We start from the raw sequence: 23,682 nt of genomic DNA, 5'->3' as shown, positions 1-23,682 counted from the left end.
AGTAATGCATTTCAAATGGCTAACTATGTCAGTGGGTCAGGAGTGCCTATTCATATGGTCCCTAATGCTCTGAAAGGTTTAGGAGGGTATTCCTGCCAAAGAAAAGATTGTGTGTTTTAGGGCTTTGTATTTTTATTATTATTCTACATGCTTTTTGGACGATGGTAGTGGGAGTATATTCATGTCACAATGTTATACAGTTTCACAGAGGGAACAAATTAAGGTGGGCTCACTAGTGCCTTTTGGTTTTGTCTTCTCTCCTGCTTCAACCCTCACCACCATCACCACCAGCAAGAGTTGTACCCATCTTTTTTGCTATGGAATAATTCTCATTTTTCCAAACAAAATAACATGATTTTTACAGGAGTAATACATTTAAGAGACTTCTGCTTTCAGAATCAAAGAGTTGGATAATTGAGCTTATTAAAAGGCAAGGGATGGTAATAAAATTAAACTGAACACTGAAAATAAGTACTGCAACTCTAATGTCAATTTTGAGCACACATATTTGAAAGGCTTAGAAATCATAGTACATTTTACTCTTAGAAATTTAAGAGGTTTTGTATTTTATCTTCACAGTTTGGCTTTCTAAATACTCTTTTAGTTTTGCATCTGAATTATATTTTAAATGTAAAATAATACTTAGCACACTTTAATTTTACTTTGTGCCTTGATTTCAGCATTCCATACTTTTGGGTACACTGATAAACATAGGTGAGCTCTATTTGGTATAGTTGCAGATATTTAATGTCACTGCTTGGGAACATCTCTGGTACAGGTAGAGGGATGAAATTTAGCCTATCAGTGTTATTAAGAATTTATCTCAGGCCTTACCACCTTTTATATGTTGCTATTTGCCCTCTAGTGCTACCAGCCACATGCTGGGCCATTAGGCAGGAATTTCCAGGCCTTATCAAGGTGCACTCCAATTTTGATCCTGTTGATAGTATTTCTTGATTTAAAAGTAATATCTTTAATATTTATGGTAAGTGACATGTTCTTCTAAGTGCCTCACATGTAACTCATTTATTCCTCATAACAACCACACATACCTGTTGTTACTGGTTTTTATTTTAAAGAAATCAGCATGGTGAAATAGACAAACCTAAGACCATATAACTAGTAATTAATGGAGTTTCAGCATTGAAACCCAGGAAGTCTATACAAAACTGGGAAGGAACGCTAGTACTTTGAATGACAGACTTAATTCAGAATTTCACTATTAATAAGCTATAAGTTTATAGGGCAAAATGTAAAATTTTTTCATTTCATATTAAGAAGTCAATGGCACAAGAGTAATAGAAGGCTTTGATCAAGTAAGCCAAAGGTGTACCCTGTATGTTTCAGGTGTCCTAAAGCTCCAGTACTTTGGTAGAACAGCATGCATTTATGGTGTTGATTTGGACAGAGGAGACAGAACAGTGCCAAAGGCCTGTTTGGTTTCTAAACACAGTTTTGCAAAGTATGATTTATTCCTATGTACTAAGTTTACCCCAGTTTTAAATATTTATGTTTCGTGCACTCGCTCTCTCTCTCTCTCTCAAGCATGGGAAAAAAATGTGAGTACTTTAAATATTGTTTGATATTTAGATACAGTAAAAAGTGAAATGATAATAAAAACTTGTTACTGCCTCTTTGAAAATGTTAATGTCATGTTGGTAGGATATATGTGGAATCATATATATGATTTACAGTAAATTAGAAAAGGAGATTTCAGTTTCAAATTTAGTACAGTATCTGACTCACATTTCAGAAATCTATTGATATTTTTAAAACAAAATTTTCCCCTACAAGGGAATGGTTTACACTTGAATCATATTCTTTGTACTTGGATACTGATCTTACGGCTGATTCAGTCTTGAAAGGAATTATCAAGTGGACTTCATATCATTTAATGCTTCTTATTTCTATGAGTTTTTAAAGAATTACTCATTTACTTTGTGATTTTTAGTAGGCATCTCATAAACAGCTAATTAAACACTTTTAGATGGAGAAAATGTTAACCTAATAATAATCTTAACTCATCTTTTGACATAGAAATGAAAAATGAATAGTTTGTAGAAGTAAAACTTTTGCAACTAAATTTTTCTTGGATTGTTTGGTCTTTTCCCACAGCTTATAATTCATTGTTTATTCTTAATTAGTTTCATATGTCCATTTATCTATATATAAATGTATACATGTATATATACATGTGCTTCATTAAAGTATTGTTCCTTTTCTTCCCCATCGGTAATTAGTAAATTTAGAAGGCTTTCTAGTTCTCAGAATTTATGTTTTATTGTTTTAAGAATAATGCACATACTAATATGCATCAGAATCAGTGTAACTCTGAAATGTGAAACCCATGCTAGGTATTATGCTTTTCCTTATAATTATTGTATTAATGAATGTCCTACAGCCTATAATTCTGCTATTCATTAGATACATCTGTGATGAGCATTATTTAGAGTAATTGAAAGGAAATAATAGAAAATTTTAAAGGAATGACATTTTCTTCCAATACTAAGCCTCCAAATATTGTTATCTACAGGTTTTCTAGGGACTTCATTTAATAAGTAAATCAGAATCAGCCTTTCATTTATAAGTTAATGCTGCTGATATGCTTAAAATTATTTTTCTTAATTTAAAAAAAATCATCTTTGATCTTAGGTTTTTAGTTGGTAAATATTATCTGAAAAACTGGTTAAGTAGAACACCTTAATGTTATTGATAAACTTTTAAAAACTCATAATTTTATTTCATTTTTCAGATTCTGTAAGTAGATATTCAGGGGAAGAATTAAATACTAAAGTTAAATATTCTTAACATTAACCAGAATAGTTAGCCAGTTCAATACTATCAATACAATAGTTCAGTAGTTCAATTACTATCTATACAATGGAACATTCTTCCCTGGCCTTCCCACAGAGACTAAGTTTACTGAAAAGATTTTATTTTAAATTAATTTTAGTAGATAGGACTAATGGGGGGATTAAGCCCATATGAGCTCTTGAAATGTGTAAAAATTGAGAAAGACAATGTATAGAAATTGTCTGAGAAAGACAAAATAATTGAGATATGTAACCATAGTCTCCTGTTTTAGATTTGTATTAGTTGACATCAAAAACAGTAAACCAATGGTAACTCACATATTTGAAGGCTGCCATGAAAATGAGAGATTCTAGATTTTTCCTTCATCTCAGGAAGTATTATTAATAAATGGGAGAGGAAGACTGGTGAAGGAGGGCATGAGTGGAAAGCAGAAGGGAAAGAAGGTAGGAGGTTGAGACTCTCAGTTCAAATTAAGAGATCTTTCCTTGATTACCCATCAAGGCATAAACTACTTGACATTGATGAGACTTTCTATCTCTACTTTTTTTGTTTGTTTGTTTGTTTTTAAAATACAGGTTGAAGAGGGAACTAAAAACATACGACTAGGTTCACTAATTGGTTTGATGGTTGAAGAAGGACAAGATTGGAAACAAGTTGAAATTCCCAAAGATGTAGGTCCTCCACCATCAGTTTCAAAACCATCAGTGCCTCACCCCTCATCAGAACCACAGATTTCTCTCCCTGTTAAGAAGGAACACACAGCAGGGACACCGCAGTGAGTATGTTTATTTGAATGATAATGTTAATTAAAAAAAATTGTTATGGCCCTCTTATGGTTTTAATTATTATCTTATTTAAAGCATCTTTGTACATTACGTAGAAAGTTACTGAACTTCCCTTATTTCTCTGAGGACACTGAGAAATAAGGGAAGTTATTTTATTTTACCATCATTGTTCATTCAGCAATAGATACTGAATACCTGTTACGTTCCAGGTGCTCTGAAGACTCTGCTTGCCCAATGGAGAACAAAAAGTCTGTTTTCACATTGAATTTGAATTAGGTTTTAGAATTCCAGAGTGGCACTCAATATACCAAACTTCATTAGAGACTCATGAATCTGAAGTCCCACTATGTATTCTCTTAAACACCAAATGGCCTATAAACTTGTGTGTTATTAGTTCATGCAGTGATTTAAAAAAAATTTTTTTAATTGGTTACTGATTAATCTTATTCAATAATCTAAAACTTCACTTTCTCTTGGAAAAAATCTAAAAATTTGATGACAGTAGGCCCATATCGAGTAGATGTATTTACAGTAGCAAACACATTAAAATGTTCTCCATTTGTCAGTTTTAAACTTTCAGACCCAGCCTGTTTTACTCATTTTCTTCATGAGATTATGTAGTTATTTACATTTGCTACTTTGCTTAAAGTCCTTAATTAAAAAGTAGGTGCTTACTAGTCATATGACTATGGGCTTACTAGCTCATGAAATCAATGAGTTATTTTTCCCCTCTCTTATTCTTCTGGAGTATATGTAAAAATAGAAGCATTTTCAGGTAATACTAAGGACTTTAAAAATTATATTAAGGATATAGTTCAATAACAATGAAACAACCAGAATTGAAAATGGCACAGAAATTTAAATAAACAAATGGCTAGTAGGCACATGAAAAGTTGCTCACTGCACTAATCATTAGAGAAGTGCAAAACGAAACCACCAGAATGAGACAGCACATTGATCAGTATGGCTGATATCCAAAAAACAAGAACAAACAAACAAAAAAACCACCTCAGAATATAACAAGTGTTGGTGAGGATGTGCAAAAAATTGAAACTGTATGCAATGCGGATGAGCATGTAAAATGGCACAGCTGCTTATAGAAAACAATGTGGCATTTCCTCAAAAAAAGAGGATTACCTTATCACTCAGCAGTTCTACTTCTGGGTATATGCTCTAAAGAATTTAAAGCAGACTCTCAGTGTTTGAATATCCAGGTTTATGCATCATTATTCACAGTAGAAAAATGGTAGCAATGACTCGTGTCTAAAATGCTGTGTACATACCTTGAAATGTTATTCAGTCTGAAAAGGAAGAACATTCTGACACATAATACAACATAGATGAACTCTGAAGACATTATGATGAATAAAATAAGCCATCACTAAAAGACAGATATTATGCGACTACACTTAAATGAAGAAACGCTCAGAGTAGTCAGATTGGTAGAGAGAAATAGAACAGTGGTTGTCGGGTTTTGAGGGGAGGGAGAGATGAACAGTTACTGTTCAATATATACAGAATTTTGATTTGGGCAGCTGAGAAAGTTCTGGGGATTGATAATGGTTCCCCAACAGTGGGATTGTACTTAATGCCACTCAACTTTACACCTAATGCTTAAGATGGTAAATTTTATGTATTGTTTATTATAGTAAAAAAAAAAAAGGCAGGAGCCATGTGAAACGTAGTCAGAATTGAAGCTCTTTTCACTAGATTATTTACTCTTATTAAATAAATAGTTTGAAATAGTAACTAAATTTTTACAAGAATGTTTGATAATAAAATAAACTAGATTGATAAAGATTTATCTGACTAAGTCCATCTATGGGAGTCATTTTAGTTTTAGTATAAGATTTTGTTTTTCTAATTATCAGCAAAGCTGTTGACATTTAGATGTATTTGAAACAATATAAGTCTTAATTAGTTCAATTAATCTTCATATTGTCTTCTTAGGTTCCGTTTAAGTCCAGCTGCTCGAAATATTCTGGAGAAACATGCACTGAATGCTAGCCAGGGTACAGCTACTGGCCCTCGGGGGATATTCACTAAAGAGTATGTGTGTGCTTTCTATAATAATCAAGTCCATTATTTATCTTTTATTTTTTTTTCTGAAAGAATTTAAAAGCCTTTTTAATGAGTTAACATTAAAAAGGAGGTACATTGTTCTTTTGTGCTTTTAATTGCTTTTGTCACTAAATTGTGGTCTGAACAATTGTGGTCTGAACATTTTAGACAGTGGATAGTTTTCTGAATAATTGCAACATAACTGAAAAACAGTTCTAATTTAGCAACTAAAACAGATTCTTAGAAGTAATGATAAATGCAGAAAATTAAGTGTAGAACAGTAAAACTATATTGTTTCAAGTTTGTGTTAAACTGTCACCCAATCACAATTAACTTGTAAAATGTGGAAATACATTTTTTAAACAATTTGATTTTTATGTATTTCAGATTTATTAATTGGTTACAAAGCATTTTTCCTTTTGTATTTTCATTTCTAGTCCATTGATGTTTTTCCGTAAGTTGGTACCATACATTTTTAGCACCATACTTACAATTAAAAGGATTTTATAGTTATGCCTTAAAAGCTGATAGAGAAATCATATTTTTTCCATTGGTCTTCTTTTTCAATAAACTGGTTTTATTGGTATGTTCTTGTTTTATTCTCCCAAGTGAATTTTTTTATATGTATTTTTAGTTGTTGATGGGCTTTGTTGTATTCATTTATTTATATACATGCTGAGAATCGAACCCAGTGCTTCACACATACTGGGCAAGCACTTTACCATGAGACACAATCCCAGTACCCCACCCCCATGAATTTTAAACAACTCTTTTAGCTCAATGTGGGGTGGGGGTGCTATGGTATTTTTATGTAATTGTACTAAATTAATTTATTAAGAGCTGGCATCTTTATGATGATGAATCTTTCTACTCAAGAAACTGGTGTGTCTTTCCATTTGTTTCAATTTGTAAGTCTTTCAAGAGTTATTTAAATAGATGGCCCCTTTTCTGTTGGGACTCATTCTGAGAAGACAAAGAATAAACAAGTAGGTTTATGAAACTAATAATGTAAAACCACTATAGTGGATATGTGCCACATTTGTCTAGGCAGTCACATTAAACATTTCAAATTGAGTTAGTGTTTTAAAGCAATATGCTCATTCCATCTTTAATATTAATAAATAATTCTGGGCGAAATTTTTGTAAGTAGAAATAGAGTAAAGGTTATAAAATAAATGCTGAACAAGGTGACTTGACTTATTTTCACTAGTTTACTATTCATTAGAATATTGGATTACTTTTGAGTGTTTCTTTTATTGAAAATAGAAAGGCTTTATTTCTTAAGTGTTCTCATTTATCTATATTATGATCTTACTGATTCATGTTATCTAAATGTGTATATGGGTCCATTACATACACTGAGTTGGAAATCAGCTTTCCTGAGAACCTACTGAATGGCAACATCCTAGATTGTGGAATTTTTAGTTAAAGGACTTGAAGGTTTCACTTAGCCATAAAAAACTAAAATTAAGAATCCTGATAGCATTTAAGCCTGGTTTTCTCCCCATATCAACCTTCATTCAGTAAATACTATTAATATCTTAACTTTAGATCTATGCTTAGTAGATCTGCCCATAAAAATGGAATAAAACAACTATCTTCATAACAAAATAGACTTGCTTTGCCTATAATTTTAAGGGATTAGATGAAGAGATTATGTTTAATTCATTAATCATTGAAAGATTTAGTGAAATGCAAAATAATTATGGCTTTAAAAGGATTGGTTCTGCAGGTTTGTGTGAGTTGAGTTTGGGCAAAGACATGAGGTAAAGAGAAAGTTGAGATTTGCTGGCTCATAGGTAATCCAGGTAAGAGATGATGAATATTGTGCTTGCATGTGGGTAGAGGAATTAAAAGAAACTCTGATGCAGACAGCATGAGGGTAGAGTACAGAAGCCTTTGTGAAAGGCTGAATGTGGCGCACAGCCCAGGACAGCAACAAATCCACGAGTGGACTTGGTATTCTGGTGTGGATGATGAAAATGTTGGCTCTGGAAATGAAAGTAAGGGGTTTGGGAAAGCTTTTGTCTTGGTGAAGTAAGTATTATTTGAAGCTTATTGTCAGCACTTAGAAGCTTTCCGGTTAGGAGCAGTGGGATAAAGATATATCAAAGAAGATAGGTTGGGATTAGAGAGGTAGGTTTGGTAGATAATAAAGCAGTAATTGTCATTTAGATCATCAGGAGCTAAACTATTTAAAAGGCTAAATTCTTGTATTGGGAGACCTCTGGGATATAGATGAAAATAAGGGTCGAATCTAAGAAAAGGTCCTTGAACTTGGTGGTTAGCTGACCTTATGGGAAGCAGGTCAGCAGTGTGACAGTAGTGGAGTAAAGAAATAAAGTTTTCTTCTTTTCTTTTTTCTCCTAGCTATACTTAATATATATAATTTGTATAGATATCCTAAAATTTTTTTTTAAACCTACATTGAAAATCATAACATTATCGTCATATTTCCTAAGAGGAGCATAAATGCTTTTATCTTCTGAATAGCCTAAGAAAGCAATATTGAAGAAATATCCTTTTAATATTTTTGCCAGTTTTTTTATTCAGTTCTCTTCCCAAGTTGTTCCTTAACCATAAGGAGGTCAATTGGGCTGGTGTTGTAGCTCAGTGGTAGAGCGCTTGCCTAGCATGTGTGAGGCACTAAGTTTGATTCTTAACACTGTATAGAAAATAAAGTTCCATCAACAACTAAAAAAAATACATATACATATATATTTTTTTTAAAAAAAAATGGAAGTCAACCTTTGGTTGTCCAAATACAAAATTTATAAAAAGTTTCAGGAGAAAAATGGATTCTTCATGCATTATTGAGGATTTTTGGTGTTATATGCTACTAAAAGTACCTGTGTTTTAAGTTTAATCCTAAGGTGAGCTTTGGCAAAAATTTTGGCCTGGTTTCATCTACAGAAAGGTCATCCTAAATGATTGAAAACTTGCAGGCTTTGGCATAAGCTGCCTCAAAATATCTTAGCACACCTTCTAAAAATGGTGAGGATGTCTTTCTTCCATACCTTGTCTACTGCAAGTGTAAGTAGGATACAACGGTTAGTTACAACTGCTGAGGAAGTGCCTGTCTCCCATGGCATTTTGGAGAAGATCATAGGTGTCAGTTTTAATTTAACATTTAAGCAAACATATTGCTCTAAATATATGTTGTATAAAAGCATATAAACTTTACTTCGCTTCTACATGTGACTGTCTTTAAGAAAGCAAATACCTGGAAGTCCTACTTATAGCTTTAGATTAGATAGATTCCATTTCTTTATTCAATCCCAGGATTGCTGTTGAACTTAGATACACTTAACTTCTCTGCTTCTCTATTCTTATGAGAAAACTCTGTCCTAGTTTATGTTTAACTTGTGCTATATATCCATAGATACTGAAAAAATGGTAGGAGATGTGTAGGCTTTAGAGTTGGCCATACCTTAGTTCGACCTCAGCCCTGGCAGCTCTTAGCTGTCTCCCTCTCTGACTTTTAATCCTTTATCTTTTAATCCTCTACTTTGTTCACCACACTCCTGTGCCAGCCCTCCTCTGTTAGTAAAAGAAGCACATTTTTTCTGCCTTTATACTTGTTCTTCCTTCTGCCTAGAAATGTAATTTTCCCAACTCTTGAGTCTTTGTCCTTTGCATCATTCAGCACAAATATTATCTGTTCAGATCTTCCCTGATCATTCTGTTTTAAAATAACCCCTCTTCTTGTCCATCACTCTCTAACTTATTGCTCAGCTTTGTTTTCTTTATGTTAGATTCATCACTGTCAGAAGTTCTAATTTATGTGATTATTGTATGACTACCCCTATAGAATAAAGCTCCTTGATGGGAAGTATCTTGCTTAGCATTGCATCCCCTAACATCCAGAATTCTGTAAGTACCTAAGAAATACTGACATAGACATAGGGTTTAACCTTTTTGAGTCTACTCATCTGTAAATGAGGATTAATAACACCTTTCCACAAGACTGGTATAAGATTAATAACACAAGCACTTACCTCACACATGATAGACTCATATTTCCACTTTTACCCCCATTTTTAGGAATCCAAGACGATGTACCAATTTAGATTTCCTTGTCAATATGACCTCTCATTTAAAAAGTTAGTTCTTTAATTTTTTTAAATAAGGAAGTTAGCTGCACTTAAAGATAAGTTTATGAACCCCTTTCTGGATCTAACGTAAAGCATGGAACGATCCTCTTTCCTGCCAAATGTTCCGGTGTGTGTTAGGGGTGTCCCTCAAATCTTTAGATTCATGTCATACTGAAGTTGTTTTATATTAAGGAAAACAGTTTTACTTAAATTGGAAAAATATTTCTTAATTCAGGTATTAAATTTTTCAAACAAGGTATTGGTTTTGTACATTACTTTTTACATGCTATAACTTAACACACTGAATTGAGGTCTTGGCATTTTCAGTAGTCTAGTTATATCCCTTTAAAAACAAATTTGTATTACAGAGTGATACAAACCAAATCTGTAACTAGTTATTTTTTATTTTAAATGATGCTGTGTTACATTTATTACACTAGATTGTGCTTATTGAACAAATTTGAAATAATATGATTTCCTGGCCATAAACAATATTATTTACACTAGAATAATAATGATTTAGTAAGTATTTTAGCCATACATATAATAACTTGACATTTTCTGAACACTATGTAAAAATTATTTCACAAGTATAAAGAATGAGGACATGTTTTAATTAGTGAATTGGTCATCTACCAAGTGATTCCTTCCAATGAAAGACTAATTCGATTTTTAAAAATTAATATCTAAAGGTGATACTTTGATAAAATTCTAATTATTATTTGGTTTTTGAAAATATACATGTAGCCATTGGACAAATAATAATAAACTGTAGAATATGTAGGAAATGAATTTACTTTTCTAGCTCAAATAATTGATTTGCATTATATTTTAGTCTTTATATTTCTGTAACTTCCTTTCACATATTGCCTCTATTTTATAAAAACTGTCTTATATATCTTGTTGCTAATCATAGTTATCTGATTTCTTCTTATCTCCAGAGATGCTCTCAACCTGGTCCAGTTGAAACAGACGGGCAAGATTACTGAATCCAGACCAGCCCCAGCTCCTCCAACCACTCCCATAGCACCTTTGCCCCCAAAAGCCACACCTGGACCATCTTATCCCCGGCCAATGATCCCAGCAGTATCAATTCCTGGACAACCCAATGCTGTGGTAATGTACTCTGAGTAAGGTTTTCATTTTGTAGATAAGTGGGAGGGAAAACTAGGACAATTGCTATGTTTTATGAGTATTTTTATCAATCCATTTTAGTAATAGTTTAAAGTTATGAAGAAAAAAAAAATGCTCCCAGTGCTTTTCTTGCAGATTTCCTAGCACAAACTGAATTTGTGCCGACTTCTATGTAGAACTTTAGAACTATGATTCAGCTTAAATTTGTAAGTTCCACAACCTTAGTACCATACGTATGCTCTACAATCATGATACTCTATGTCTTTTCTTTTTTTTTCTTGGATGTAATAATAATTTGTACCTGACCCTGGCTCCTTTTATGGATATGTTTTAATTCTTGGCTAGAGAATTGATAAACTCAGTATGAAAAACTGTGCAGACTGAATCATATAACTAATCATACTTGCCTTCTCAGATACATGCAGTTGAACAGCTATATGTTTTGTTTTCAGATTTTTCCTTTCTGTATTCCTTCTCTTGCTATCAAAGAAATGCAGGACAATTAGATTAAAAATTGAATAGGCACTTAAAAAAATAAAAAGAATAAATACCTGTACTGTTCTTACTTACGGAGAAATACATTTCATTATAATTTTTGAAAAGAGATGAAAACAGTACAAGGTTGTGAGACAGATTTTTTAATGTACATTGATGATTCATGACTGTATATGCAAAACTTTGTTCATAGTTAAATCCAGTTTTTTTTTTTTTAAAGCAGATTGTTCACATGAAAAAGATAAGCCTTTCAGATACTTACATAATGTAGAGAGCTTTTATTCTACTTGGTCAAATGCTTTGCTAACATAGATGTTTAATTTTATAAGAGATGATATATAAAAAAAAGAAATCAGCTGTATTTTTGGTTGCATTATATTATCCTAAGGTGATTGTAGTTCTGTCCTGGAATGGAGTGAAGGGAAAAGGAAGGGATTAGATGTAATTTGAAGTCCATCATTCATTTGTGTGAGGTTCAAGAACAGAATGGAAAAGTTATAGTAAAGTTATAGAAAGATTTTATTATCTTATTCATACTTTATATTTTTAATTCCTAGGAATAAGATACTCATGGTTTTGTTTCAAATTGCAAATCAAAACAGAAATAATTTGAGAGACTATCCATTATATTGGATTATCTTTTTCTTTTCTATGCCATTTTTTATAAGAATTTCCTGTAGTTGAATTGTTGTTTTATTGGCTGCTTTGAGTTTTATTAAATGAAATTTGTAACAAAAGCTGCTTACAATCCACATACATGTTTCTATATGTATGTGTATGTGTGTGTGTGTATAGAGTATGCATGTATAATATCTGGTATATATGTATAGATTTACTCATCACATGCACCTGTGGGGAATTAATCATTTGATATGTGTTTTTGAATTATCTTAAACATAGTAACATAAGATATCCTATTTACAACTGAGACTTGAATTTTACAACTTTTTCCTAAAGTAGTATACTAAAGCCTAAAACTTCTAGATTTATTACATTCCCCTTTCCTTTATACAAAGAGTTATTAATAGTACTTTTCCTATATTTATCTGTGTGTGGGTGTGTGGGTGCGTGTGTGTGTGTGGTGCTGGGGATTGAACCCATGGCCTTGTGCGTGCAGTGCAGGCACTCGACCAACTGAGCTACATTCCCAGTTCTATATTAATCTTTAATCAGTATCATTAATTGGGTCACAGACTGGATTTCAGATGGAAAGTCATTTTATATTTTTCTATTCTACTTATGGTTTAATGGACAAATTCCTGTGGTTTTGTTTATTTGTTTTTGTTTTTGTTTTCAGGGCACATTCACTGAAATTCCTGCTAGCAATATACGAAGAGTTATTGCCAAGAGGTTAACTGAATCTAAAAGTACTGTACCTCATGCATATGCTACTGCTGATTGTGACCTTGGAGCAGTTTTAAAAGTTAGACAAGATCTGGTCAAAGGTTAGTTAAGTTGAATTTACTTAATGCAATAAATACATGTGCTAACCTAATCATCATGGAATCCTTTATTTTTAAAATTCACATTTATGTAACTTTTAAATTCAGTTTAATAATCTAATTGCACTCTAGGTATATTTTAGTACTAGAGAAAAGAATTGATTATGTTTCCTTATGTGTAATAAATTATTTCCATAGCTTATTACATATTACATTATTATGAATAAATCACGGATGTGTTACCTTTGTGCAGAATAAGGATTTCTGTTCTGTGTTGCTTATTACAGAATCTGTTTTGATACTTCAATAAGGTGCATTCATTTGGCATGCAGTTGTTGAGTCCAGCTCTGTGCCGCATTCTAGCCCTGTAAATAGTGTTATGGTTTGGTGGGTTGGGTATGTTGTTGGGTTTTTTGTTTTGTTTTGTTTGTAAAAATTGACTTAATTTTTTAATACGCTTTCACTTACACATAGGTGAATGTTTTTGTAAGGACACATGCATGACTTGCTTAAGCTAGATGGTTGTTTTTATTTTGAATACTTTTTGATAATGACATCTGAGCAGAACATTTTTAGCAAGCTTAAAATTAAAATTAAAAACTGATTTAAAGAATATTTTTGATTGTAAATATATCTGTCATTCTTTTTTCACAAATTTTAATTTTATATTTCTTCAGAATGCTTTTTTAGGTTATTAAATTCGTAATGCTCCTCCCAAAAAATCAACTAATAACGAAGTTGCCTAGAGACAATGATTTTTAGCGTGATGGTTTTAGTTCTCTTTCCAAACTTTTTCCTTTTGTTTTGTTTTCTTATTGCAATGGTTGAGGTTTTTGGTGCAATAATGAATATAAGTAGTAAAAGCAGAAATTCTTGATGTGGGGGAAAGCATTTAGTCTTTAACATTAAAAGTAAGTTTTGTAGATGCTCTTTTATCAGATTGAGGAAATTCCTATTCCTCGTTTCCAGAGACGTTGAATGTTGTTAGATGTTTTCTGTGCATCTTTTTATGTAATCTTTATTTTTCCCTGATGTTATTATTGACTGAACTTCACACATGGAATGAATTGATAGTCCACATATGAAACCATTCAGTCATTAACTTACTCATATTTGTTTGATTTCATTTTCTAAAATTTTCTTGAGAATCTTGCCTATGAGAAATACTGGCTTGCAGTTGTCTTTCCTTGCAATTATTTTTCTGGGTTATCAGATTTATTAGATAGGTTGGGGAAAGTTTCCTCCTCCTTCATTTTCTGGAAGAGTTTTGGTAGGATTTGTATTTTTTAATTGTTGGGCAGAAGCTGTGAAGCTGTCTAGGCCTGGGATCTTTTTCTGGATAGAGCTTTTAACTACAAATTCAATTTTTAAAACCAGATACAGAGATTTTGTTTTCAACGTTTTATATGTGTTTTAGGGATTGTATTTTTATCATTTATATGAGTTAGCAAATTTATTGGCATAAAGTTGTTCATGATAACATCTTATTATAACACCTCTATAATCTGAAGTGATAACTTGTTTTCAATGTTAGTAATTTGAGTCTTCTCTTGCGTTTGTCAGATAGAGGTTTATCAGTTTTCTTTGATTTTATTAACTTTCTCAGTTGTTTCTGTGATTTTAATTTCATTGACTTCTACTTTTACTAGCCACTCAAGAATACTTTGATTTGTATTTTTATAGAATAACCTTTTAATCTGTGTCCTTATATTTAAATAGGTTTCTTGCGATAGTATATGGTTGGTTCTTGCATTTTTTATGCAATTTTGCAATCTCTATTATAATTAAGGTGTTTAGACCATTCACATTTGATGTAATGGTTGGATTTAAATCTACCGTTTTGTTCTTTGACTTTTAGTTCTATCTCTTCTTCCTTTTTTCACCTCTTATGTCCTTTTAGAGTCCCTTTTTTTTATGATTGTATTTTATTTCTATTTTATTCCCCCCCCCCCCCGCCATTTCCTCTCTTTGAAATGGCTCCCTTAGAATTTATAATCTAATTCTTTAACTTATCCCAGTCTGCCTTCAACTTTTATCACAATATTTTATGTATAAGAGCCTTACAACCATTTACTTACATTTTTTCTGTCCTATATTTTGTGCTGTTATTGTCATCCTTTGTTTCTTTGTGTGGTGCCAACATAGGATACATGTTTATTGATTTTTTTCTATAGCAAATCAACTCTCTTTAAAAAAGAGTTTTAAAATGGGGGGGGGGGGGTGTCTCTTTGTATATGCATAGTTTTTCCATTTCTGACAGTCTTCATTTCTTTGTGTAACTCTAAAGTGCTATCTGCTATCATTCTTCCTCTCTATAAAGAATTTTCTTTAGATTGTTTCATGTTTAAATGTTATTTCAGTGGTATTAGGTACATTCATATTAAACACTAACTCCCCATTCCTCTCTTCTCCTAACCCCTGACAACCACCATTGTACTTTCTGATTTTTTTTTTTTTGGTACCAAGGATTGGACCCAGTAATGCTTTACCTCTGAGTCATATCCCCAGCCCTATTTTGTATTTTATTTAGAGACAGGGTCTCATTGAGTCGCTTAGCACCTCGCTTTTGCTGAGGCTGGTTTTTGAACTCACAATCCTCCTGCCTCAGCCTCAGGAGCTGCTGAGATTATAGGCGTGGCTGTGCCTGGTCCTGCTTTCTGAATTTGATTACTGTAAGCACCTCACATGAAGTGGAATCATAAAGTACTTGGTGTTTTACTGGCTTATCATTTTACTTAATGTAATGTTTTCAAGGTTCATTTTGAACTGGCACAGATCCAAATTTCCTTCCTTTTTAAGTCATTGTATGTACACAGTATATTTTGTTCATCCACTCATCTGTTGGTAAATACATGGATTGTTTCTACCTTTTGTTGTTGTGAATGGGGCTGCCATGAATGCACATATATCTCTGAATTCCTACTTTTAAATCTTTTGGAAATGTCCCCAGTAGCAGAATTGCAGAAGAACCTGGTTGCCCAGGTATGGTTCACCATTTTGCATTCCTGTCAACAGTGTGTGTGAGGGTTCTAATTTCTTCCCATCCATACCAACGCTTGTTATTTTGTAATTTTTTAGATTAAAAAAGAATATCCTGGTGGATATGTCACCTTAATTTTTGAAACGTAATTTTGCTAGGTGTAAACTTTTGAGTTAAGGGTCTTTTGTTTCAAAACTTTTAAAGATATCATCCACTGTCCTCTGGCTTGCAAAATATCTACTGCTATTATTAATCTTTGTTCCCCGGTGTATGCTTTTACCCCTTCTTGTTTTCTTTAAGATTTTCTCTATTAGCAATTTGACTATTAAATACCTAGGATTTCTCCCCCACTTGATTATATTTATCCTGTTTGGATTTTTCTTGGCTTCTTGTTTATTGTCTTTAACCCTAATTTTGGAAAATTTCCAGAATTATTAACTGTATCTTCTACTTTGTGTGTTGTCTCTTTGAGATTCAAGTTATAGTGTTAGACTGGATTATCTGAACATGTTAGATGCTCTGTTCTTTTGGTGCACCGTTTTTTTCTTCGTTATGCTTCGGTTTGGATAATTTTTATTTATGTAACTTGAAATTCAAATTCTTTTCTCTGCTGTGTTTAGTCTATAAAAGTTGACAAAAAAATATTATTTATGTTGATAGCATGTGTTTTTCTCCCTGGATTTCCACTTGGATGTTTTTCATAGTTTCCATCTCTGCTGATCTTCCCCGTCTGTTCATGCACATGGTGACACACTCTGTCCTATACACTCCCGTGCCCTGACAGTGGGTAATCATTTCCTGTGTTAGTCTCCTCAGAGCAGATTATCTGCCTTAGGCATTCAGTTCATCTCTTGGCTTTGTACCCTCAGCTCCCTAAAGGGCTCAGAAAAGTTAGGGTTTTGTAATTTATCCTGCTTTTTTCTCCACCCTGTTAGGGTGGGAATGACTTTCTTGCAGCTTTCTACACTGTGACTAAAAGCAGGAGTGATAAGATAAGTCAGTTTGTATTCAGACTTTCAGCATTTCTTATGAAGACAGACTGACTGCTGTTTAAAGGTTAAGGAACCAAACAGAAGGCCATTCGATAGAAAGGGATACCTTTTGAAAAAAAAATTATAAAATAGACATTATTATTGCTGTGGGTATATACGTGACTATCTGACCAATGTAATTCTGCAACCTGTACACTTGGAAAAATGAGAAATTATATCCCATCTGATTCAAATGTATGATATGTCAAGATCATTGTACTGTCATGTGTAACCAATTAAAACAAAACAAAACAAAAAAAATTAACTATGGAAGCAGTCCTCATATCTCCAATCATACTTTCTTAGTCATAAATAATTTTCCTGTTTTCTTCCTGAGTCAAGAAGCAGTAATATTTCAATGGAGGTACGGATTAACTTAGTATCTTTACATAGTTTGATAAATTAAGGATTTTCTCATGAGTCTTCAGAGAACCCACATTATCTGTATTCCTCTTTCTCATATAAGGTTATAATATCTGTAAAGTTTGTTCGTTGTTTTACTTTTTTAACAACAATATGCCAACGAAAACATTTGTTTTTCATTATTAGTACATCATTACAAACTGTTTCCTATTAAGTAAGTGTCATTAGTGTTCAAAATTTCTATAATAACAAGTTAAAAACAGAAGAACTTGAGGAGAATCTCCTTTGTACATGTTAGAATTCAGATGCCTGTTAGCCATGTAGGTAGAAATAGCACATGAGACATTAAATGTACAAGTCTGAAGATGCAAATAGCTTAGGATAGAAATAGTATTTGGAGGATTCTGCATCATATAAATGGTATCAAAACCATGAAACCAAAAGTTTCTGTTTGGGTGATGCCAACATTAAAAGGAGGGACTGAGAGAGTAGACAGTGAAGAAACCCACGAGAGAATGGTGACACAGGAAGTAGTAAGTGAAAGTGTTTCAAAGTGAAGAAATTGATCAACTCAAGAATGCTTACAAGTAAGTGTTGGAATATGGTGAGGACAGAACTCCAGGTGAGAACTGTGGGCTTAGCCAGTAGATTTGGGAGTCAGCAGCAGCTAGGTGGCTGTAGAGTTTCACTCTATGCTTACAGAGAGTAGGTGAAGTGAGAAAGAGACTGGGAGAGCTGTGCAAGGAAGTGGAATGAACTGGTAAAACATGTGCATGTATTTTGAATTTTTCAGGCCAAATCTTTTGTGTGGTGTTACTATTAAAAGTCTCTGAACACTGAAAATTTATTTATATTTCTACTCCTAGAGGGGTTATAAACAAACAAACCAGAATGTTCGTATGTTTCTGGGTATCTGAATTAGATGAGCTATACTCTCATGGAGCCAACATTTACTATGACAGTTTGTCAGTATTTCAGTTCCTGGCAGTTAATCTCTTTCTAAAATCTCCAGCATACTTCCGAAAAGAACGATTGTTCATATAAAATTCCATGATACTATATTAAGAGGATATGTGTGTCTTGCCACATACCATTGACTAGATTTTTTTCTAGAATCTCTTGCAAGAAAGAATTGGGTGTGGTTTATATTTTCCAACACCTTCATACCATTGCAAAAGCAGAGGTATAAAGCAAATACTTTAGCTCTGATCAGTTCTGTGGAAAGGGAGGGGACCCCAGCTTTATCTTAAAATCATTATGTATACTGGGAGGAAATAAATTCAAATGGATTCACCATAAATCTAGACAGAGAACCTCATTTTATTCATTGCACTAGGACCTGTGCCAACATTGCTTCATCTTTGGCATTTGCCATATCCTGTCGTGTTGAGTTTAAAAGAAGCTCTTGTTTAATATTGTGGCCATCCTAAATTCTTTTTACCCCCATTAGTAAGAAGTAATTTTTCAACATACCCTATAAATACATATAATTGTTTATCTAAAGCATTTACATATACTGCTCTTCTATATAGTTAATATATTACAAAGCATGCACAGAATAAGGACATTTGAAGAGAAAGGAAAAAAAAAGAATCATCTTGTAAACTTCCTGGTTACAAACAACACAGAGAGAACGTTTGTCTTTTTAGAGATATGGGAGTTGGTTCCTTTCTTTCTAATTATAGTTATATATCCTTAAACTTCTCGTGCATAATATCCAAGTACTTTTTAAAAATTGTAATAAAGATCCAGAAATGATATTATATGTGTGTGTGGCCTGGGGGGAGGGGGTGCTGGGAATTGAATCAAAGGTTTTGAGCATGCTAGGCCTATATTGATCTATCTCTAAGATACACCCTCAGTCCCTAGAAGTGAGCTTTTACATTTATTCTTTATCTAGGAATCATAAACATAAGTTTTTCTCATTAGGGGAAATTTATTAACTAAACCAGAAAATAAACATCTATGATATTTTTTATCATTGTTTGTCAGAGCAGTTCATAATTTACAAGTTTGACATTGTAAAGGTCAGTGGTAGAAGTTTTAATGTGAATACTAATTTTAATGTTTATTTTTCTTTCAGATGACATTAAAGTGTCAGTAAATGACTTTATCATCAAGGCAGCAGCTGTTACTCTTAAAGTAAGTGACAAACCCCAAAATAATTTTGGCTTCTAAAATAGTCTCATGTCTTGAGATTTTTATAAAAAAAAAAAGAATAAAACTCATTTTTAATAAAAATTTTATGATTTTATTGCTAGAAATATCCTATAATTTAATCTCACTCCCTTGTTTTACAGATGAAGAAATTGAAAATCAAAGGGGCTCACAAACTAATATTAGCAGTTTAAAGACCATTTAATCAACAAATACTAATTGAAGAACCGGGTATGGTGGTGCACACCTATAATCCCAGCTACTTGGGAGGCTGAGGCAGGAGGATCACAAGTTCGAGGCCAGGCTCAGCAATTTAGCAAGGCCCTAAAAAACTTAGTGATACCCTATCTCAAAATAAAAATAAAATAAATATGGCTCAGTGGTTAAAGGGTCCTGGGTTAAATCCCAAGTATCAAAAAACAAATACTAATTGAACCACTATCTTATGCTAAATATATTTTAAGCATTTAAGCATTAGAGAGTAATGAACAAAAGCCTATGTAGTTTCTGCTCTCATGGGTATGATAGTCTAGAGGGGGTCCAGTAAACATGTCAGGTGGTGAAAATGTTAAGGAGAAAAAGAAAGCAGGGTAAAGAGCCAAAATACTAGGTGCTGTTTTTTAAGAGTTAAGGAAAGCCTCTCTGGCAAGGCTACAGATAACAGAGGCAGGAATCAACAAAAGGGGGGGGTGAGCAAAATAGGTATGTGGTGGAGGAGCACTCCAGACAAGGGAGCAGCAACCCAGAGGCTCCGAGGACTGGGTTGTGTTATCCAGAGTCACGGCCCTGAGGGTGTACTGAGGGTGTAGTGTGTCAAGAGTGGACAGAGTGGAGAGATTTTTAAAGAAGCAAAAAAGAAGGATTCAAAGGGAAACCAAAGGCCTCCTTGAGGCCTTCTCAGCCGTGGTGAAGACGAGTGCTTTTATTATGAATGAGAAAGATGCTTTTGGAAGTTTTAAGCAAAGGACTAATGTGATCAGACTTACTTTTAAAGGTGGGGGGCCGCTCTGGTCATGTGTGGCTGTAGCCAGTGAGGAGGCCGCAGAAGATGACCGTGGCTCCGACTCGGGGTAGCAGGAGCTGCAGTGAAGGGAGGTTTTGGTTACATTTCAGAAGTAGAACCAACGGCACTTACTAATGGATTTGATATGGGACATGGGAGAAAAAATAAGGAGTTCTTTTCAAGCAGTGGGAGGGGTAGACTTACTCCATTACTAAGACTGGGAAAACGGGGAGAGAAGCAAGTTTGAGGTAGGGAGTCTCTAGTTTGCTTTTGGGTGTATTAAGTTTGAGGAGCCTAATAGGTGTTGCAGTGTAGATAGCAGGAAGACAGGTGGAGTGGAGGTGGCTGGCTGGAGATGTAATCTAGAGCCCAGCTTCCTGCCTTCCCACTCAATGCCATTTTCCATCCTGCCTTCTCTCTGTAATGAGGCTGTTTTCTAAGTTGCTACTTGTTTAATAATGTATTTGAATTGCACTTAAAATGGATTCATTTTTATTTCTTAAAAAATACAATAATGGAGAACTTTGAAGGCAAGCCTTTTCAACATTTTTTTAATGTCATATGGCTTTTCTCTTAACCAAATATTTTGAACTATAGTAATGACTTTTCTAATCACGAATTATTTTTATATTCCCTAAAAATGACTCTCTAGTGGTCATTAGCTGTTTGCTAATGTTTCTTTTGTATATCAGAAACTATAAGTAATTGTGATTTAAATTTTATACTAGCTTTGTCAGGTCTTTCTTTTATTTGTTTTCTGTGTGCTCATTTCAATAAGGATTTTTATTTCTTAAAGTTTTATAGAACTCACCAGTGAAATTTTGAACCTAGTTCTGTTTTGAGGAGGGCATCCTGGCTGTTTTTCCCCTATAGTTATTGATCTCTTTAATTTTTAATTTTATCTTAAACCAATTATGAAAACTTGTATGTTCCCAGAAAAATCAACTTTTGCATCTATATTCTCAAACTTATTAGCTTAGCATCATTTAAATTTATTTCTTATAATTATTTAAATGTCCTCATTGTCCGAAGCTATTTGAAACTCTGTATTGCTTCTATAATTGCATGTTTTGTGTTTTCAGTTTATTTTATTTTGCATTTTTTCCTTTATTTTCTTAGCCTCATTTTGGTTAGAAATATTTGGTTAGAAAACTGAATGTGTAATTCATTTTAATTCTATTTTTATTAACAAGGCTTAAGATTATAATAAATTTTGCTTTGACTGCAACTTAGACCGTGTCCCATGGTTTTTTATTACATAATTTCCTAATTGAATTTATTTGCCAGATAGTCTTCATTTGTGAGGGGTTTTTGATTTGGCTTGGGTTTTAGTTTTACTTTAGTGTTGTCAGAATTTAAAAATCTTACAGGGGTTTGAACCTCATTTTTTATTCTTTTGACATTATCTCATTGTTGAATCAATGAATAATCTGAGCCTTAAAAGATGGAGAAATGTAAAGAGCAATGAAGAAATGATGTGAAGGCCATCCTGAAATGTGTACAAGCCCAGCATGGCAGTGAGAGGTTGGACCAAGAGAGAATTCATCTTAGGGAAGTCAACATAAGTAAAGTGACATCAGTACAGTGGAATCAAAATTGTGCACCGCCGTGCTTAAATGGCATAGTGAACAGCTTGGATCTTATTCTGTAGAAAGCAAAGAGTTTTGGGGATGAGGGCTGGGGTTGTGGCTCACTGGCACAGCACTTGACTGACATGTATGGGGCCCTGGGTTTGATTCTCAGCACCACATATAAATAACTAAAATAAAAATCTGTTGACAACTAAAAATACATTTAAAAAAAAGAATTTCGGGGATGAGAAATTAGCTTTTTATGTCTATTTTCATTTCTCATCTTGTGATATTTGACAACAATGCACTGTTTCCATGCATATATTCATCCCATATGTTTTTCCCCCCATCTTTCAATATAGTTGTTTGTATGTTAAATGTGTACGTGCTCATATGTAGTATGTATCTTATGAAGCTTAGGAAACCTCTTTAAATTGGGTAGTCATTTATTGAGGGTTTGCTAATATATACTCCAGAGCTGTGCTAAAAAGTCAGGCTTCCTTTATGCCAAAGGAATGTAGTTGAATATCACTAACCCTTTCTGCTCCCCTCTCCTCCTCAAGGTCATATTGCGTATCATGAGGTAGGAAGCATAATGATCATTAACTGCCTTCTGGCAATTAGTTTTAATAAAGGAAACCCTTTTTTAGCCATGATGTAAAAAGATCAGAACATACACCATCAGGATTTCCTCAAGCTTACTTCAAAAAATATGTGTTTAATTATTTTTCTTAAACATAAATAATAAACAACATAGAGATTGGAACCATGTTATGTATTTTCTTCTATCCAACTATATTCACTTTGGAAAATAGATAAAACATTAATTATTTTTCTGTAATCACCTCAGTCTAAAGTTTTAATAACATGTTTTTTTCTACTTCAGCAAATGCCAGGAGTAAATGTAAGCTGGGATGGAGAGGGCCCGAAGCAACTGCCCTCTATTGACATTTCAGTGGCTGTGGCAACAGATAAAGGTTTGATTACACCAATCATAAAAGATGCTGCTGCTAAAGGTATACAGGAAATTGCTGACTCTGTAAAGGTATGTCTTACAAATACTGTGCTTTCAAATTGTTAGCAGATCCTTTCACTTAATTCCTTTCCAATAAAGTCTTAACATTCTGGTTACACCGTAATTTGTGGGGGAGGGGATATTTCAAATGATTCTCATCTGTGAATTATAAACGTTTAAGTTTTTATTCAGATATGACCCAATTTAAGAAAATTTAATAATCAAAAACTCAGAAGTAAAATACAGATAAATAAGAAGGCTACTTTATTAAAAAGTTCCAGATACAAGCTTTATTTCACAGAATCCAGAATTCAATTCTAAAGATGCTGCTTAAGATAGTATTAGGTTATTTAAAGTTGAAATAAAGCTGAAACTACATTTCTATGAAATAATCATAGCCAGACCTCAGTATTAACAATATTCCATTCGTAAAGTTTATTTTATTCATTTCCTCTTTAAAATTGAGACCAGTAAAAGTACTTAGCATTCCAGAAGCAAGGTACTTTGTTTTTCCTATATCTCGAAAAGAAGTTTTCTTTTTTAGCTTCAATATGGAGGAATCTGATTCCACTAAAAATCTTGTTGAATAAGCAGGAATACAGGCAGTAGGTCAGCCTTTCCAGCCTCAGTAATTTGCAAGGGTATTTCTTGGCTGAAGTATCATAGGTCTTGAAGTGTTTATATTGAAATCTTCAGATTCATTTGAGTAGCTGATTTATTTTCTTTATCCATCTAGT

The 23,682-nt window shown here is 33.2% G+C and overlaps 1 protein-coding gene across 1 annotated transcript in view; it reads left to right on the top strand.

Annotated features, from left to right (window-relative positions):
* Pdhx (pyruvate dehydrogenase complex component X) overlaps positions 1 to 23,682 on the top strand; it is a 65,397-nt gene that overhangs the window by 29,609 nt on the left and 12,106 nt on the right. Inside the window, exons 4-9 of the mRNA XM_027936636.2 lie at positions 3,390 to 3,589; positions 5,550 to 5,648; positions 10,696 to 10,870; positions 12,681 to 12,828; positions 19,283 to 19,341; positions 22,817 to 22,975. Coding sequence (XP_027792437.2) covers positions 3,390 to 3,589; positions 5,550 to 5,648; positions 10,696 to 10,870; positions 12,681 to 12,828; positions 19,283 to 19,341; positions 22,817 to 22,975 — 840 coding nt within the window. The remainder of the gene's footprint in view (positions 1 to 3,389; positions 3,590 to 5,549; positions 5,649 to 10,695; positions 10,871 to 12,680; positions 12,829 to 19,282; positions 19,342 to 22,816; positions 22,976 to 23,682) is intronic.

Source organism: Marmota flaviventris, chromosome 9, assembly GCF_047511675.1.
Source record: "Marmota flaviventris isolate mMarFla1 chromosome 9, mMarFla1.hap1, whole genome shotgun sequence".
In the NCBI taxonomy this organism is placed as follows: Eukaryota; Metazoa; Chordata; class Mammalia; order Rodentia; family Sciuridae; genus Marmota; species Marmota flaviventris.
This window is presented reverse-complemented; position numbering and strand designations above follow the sequence as displayed.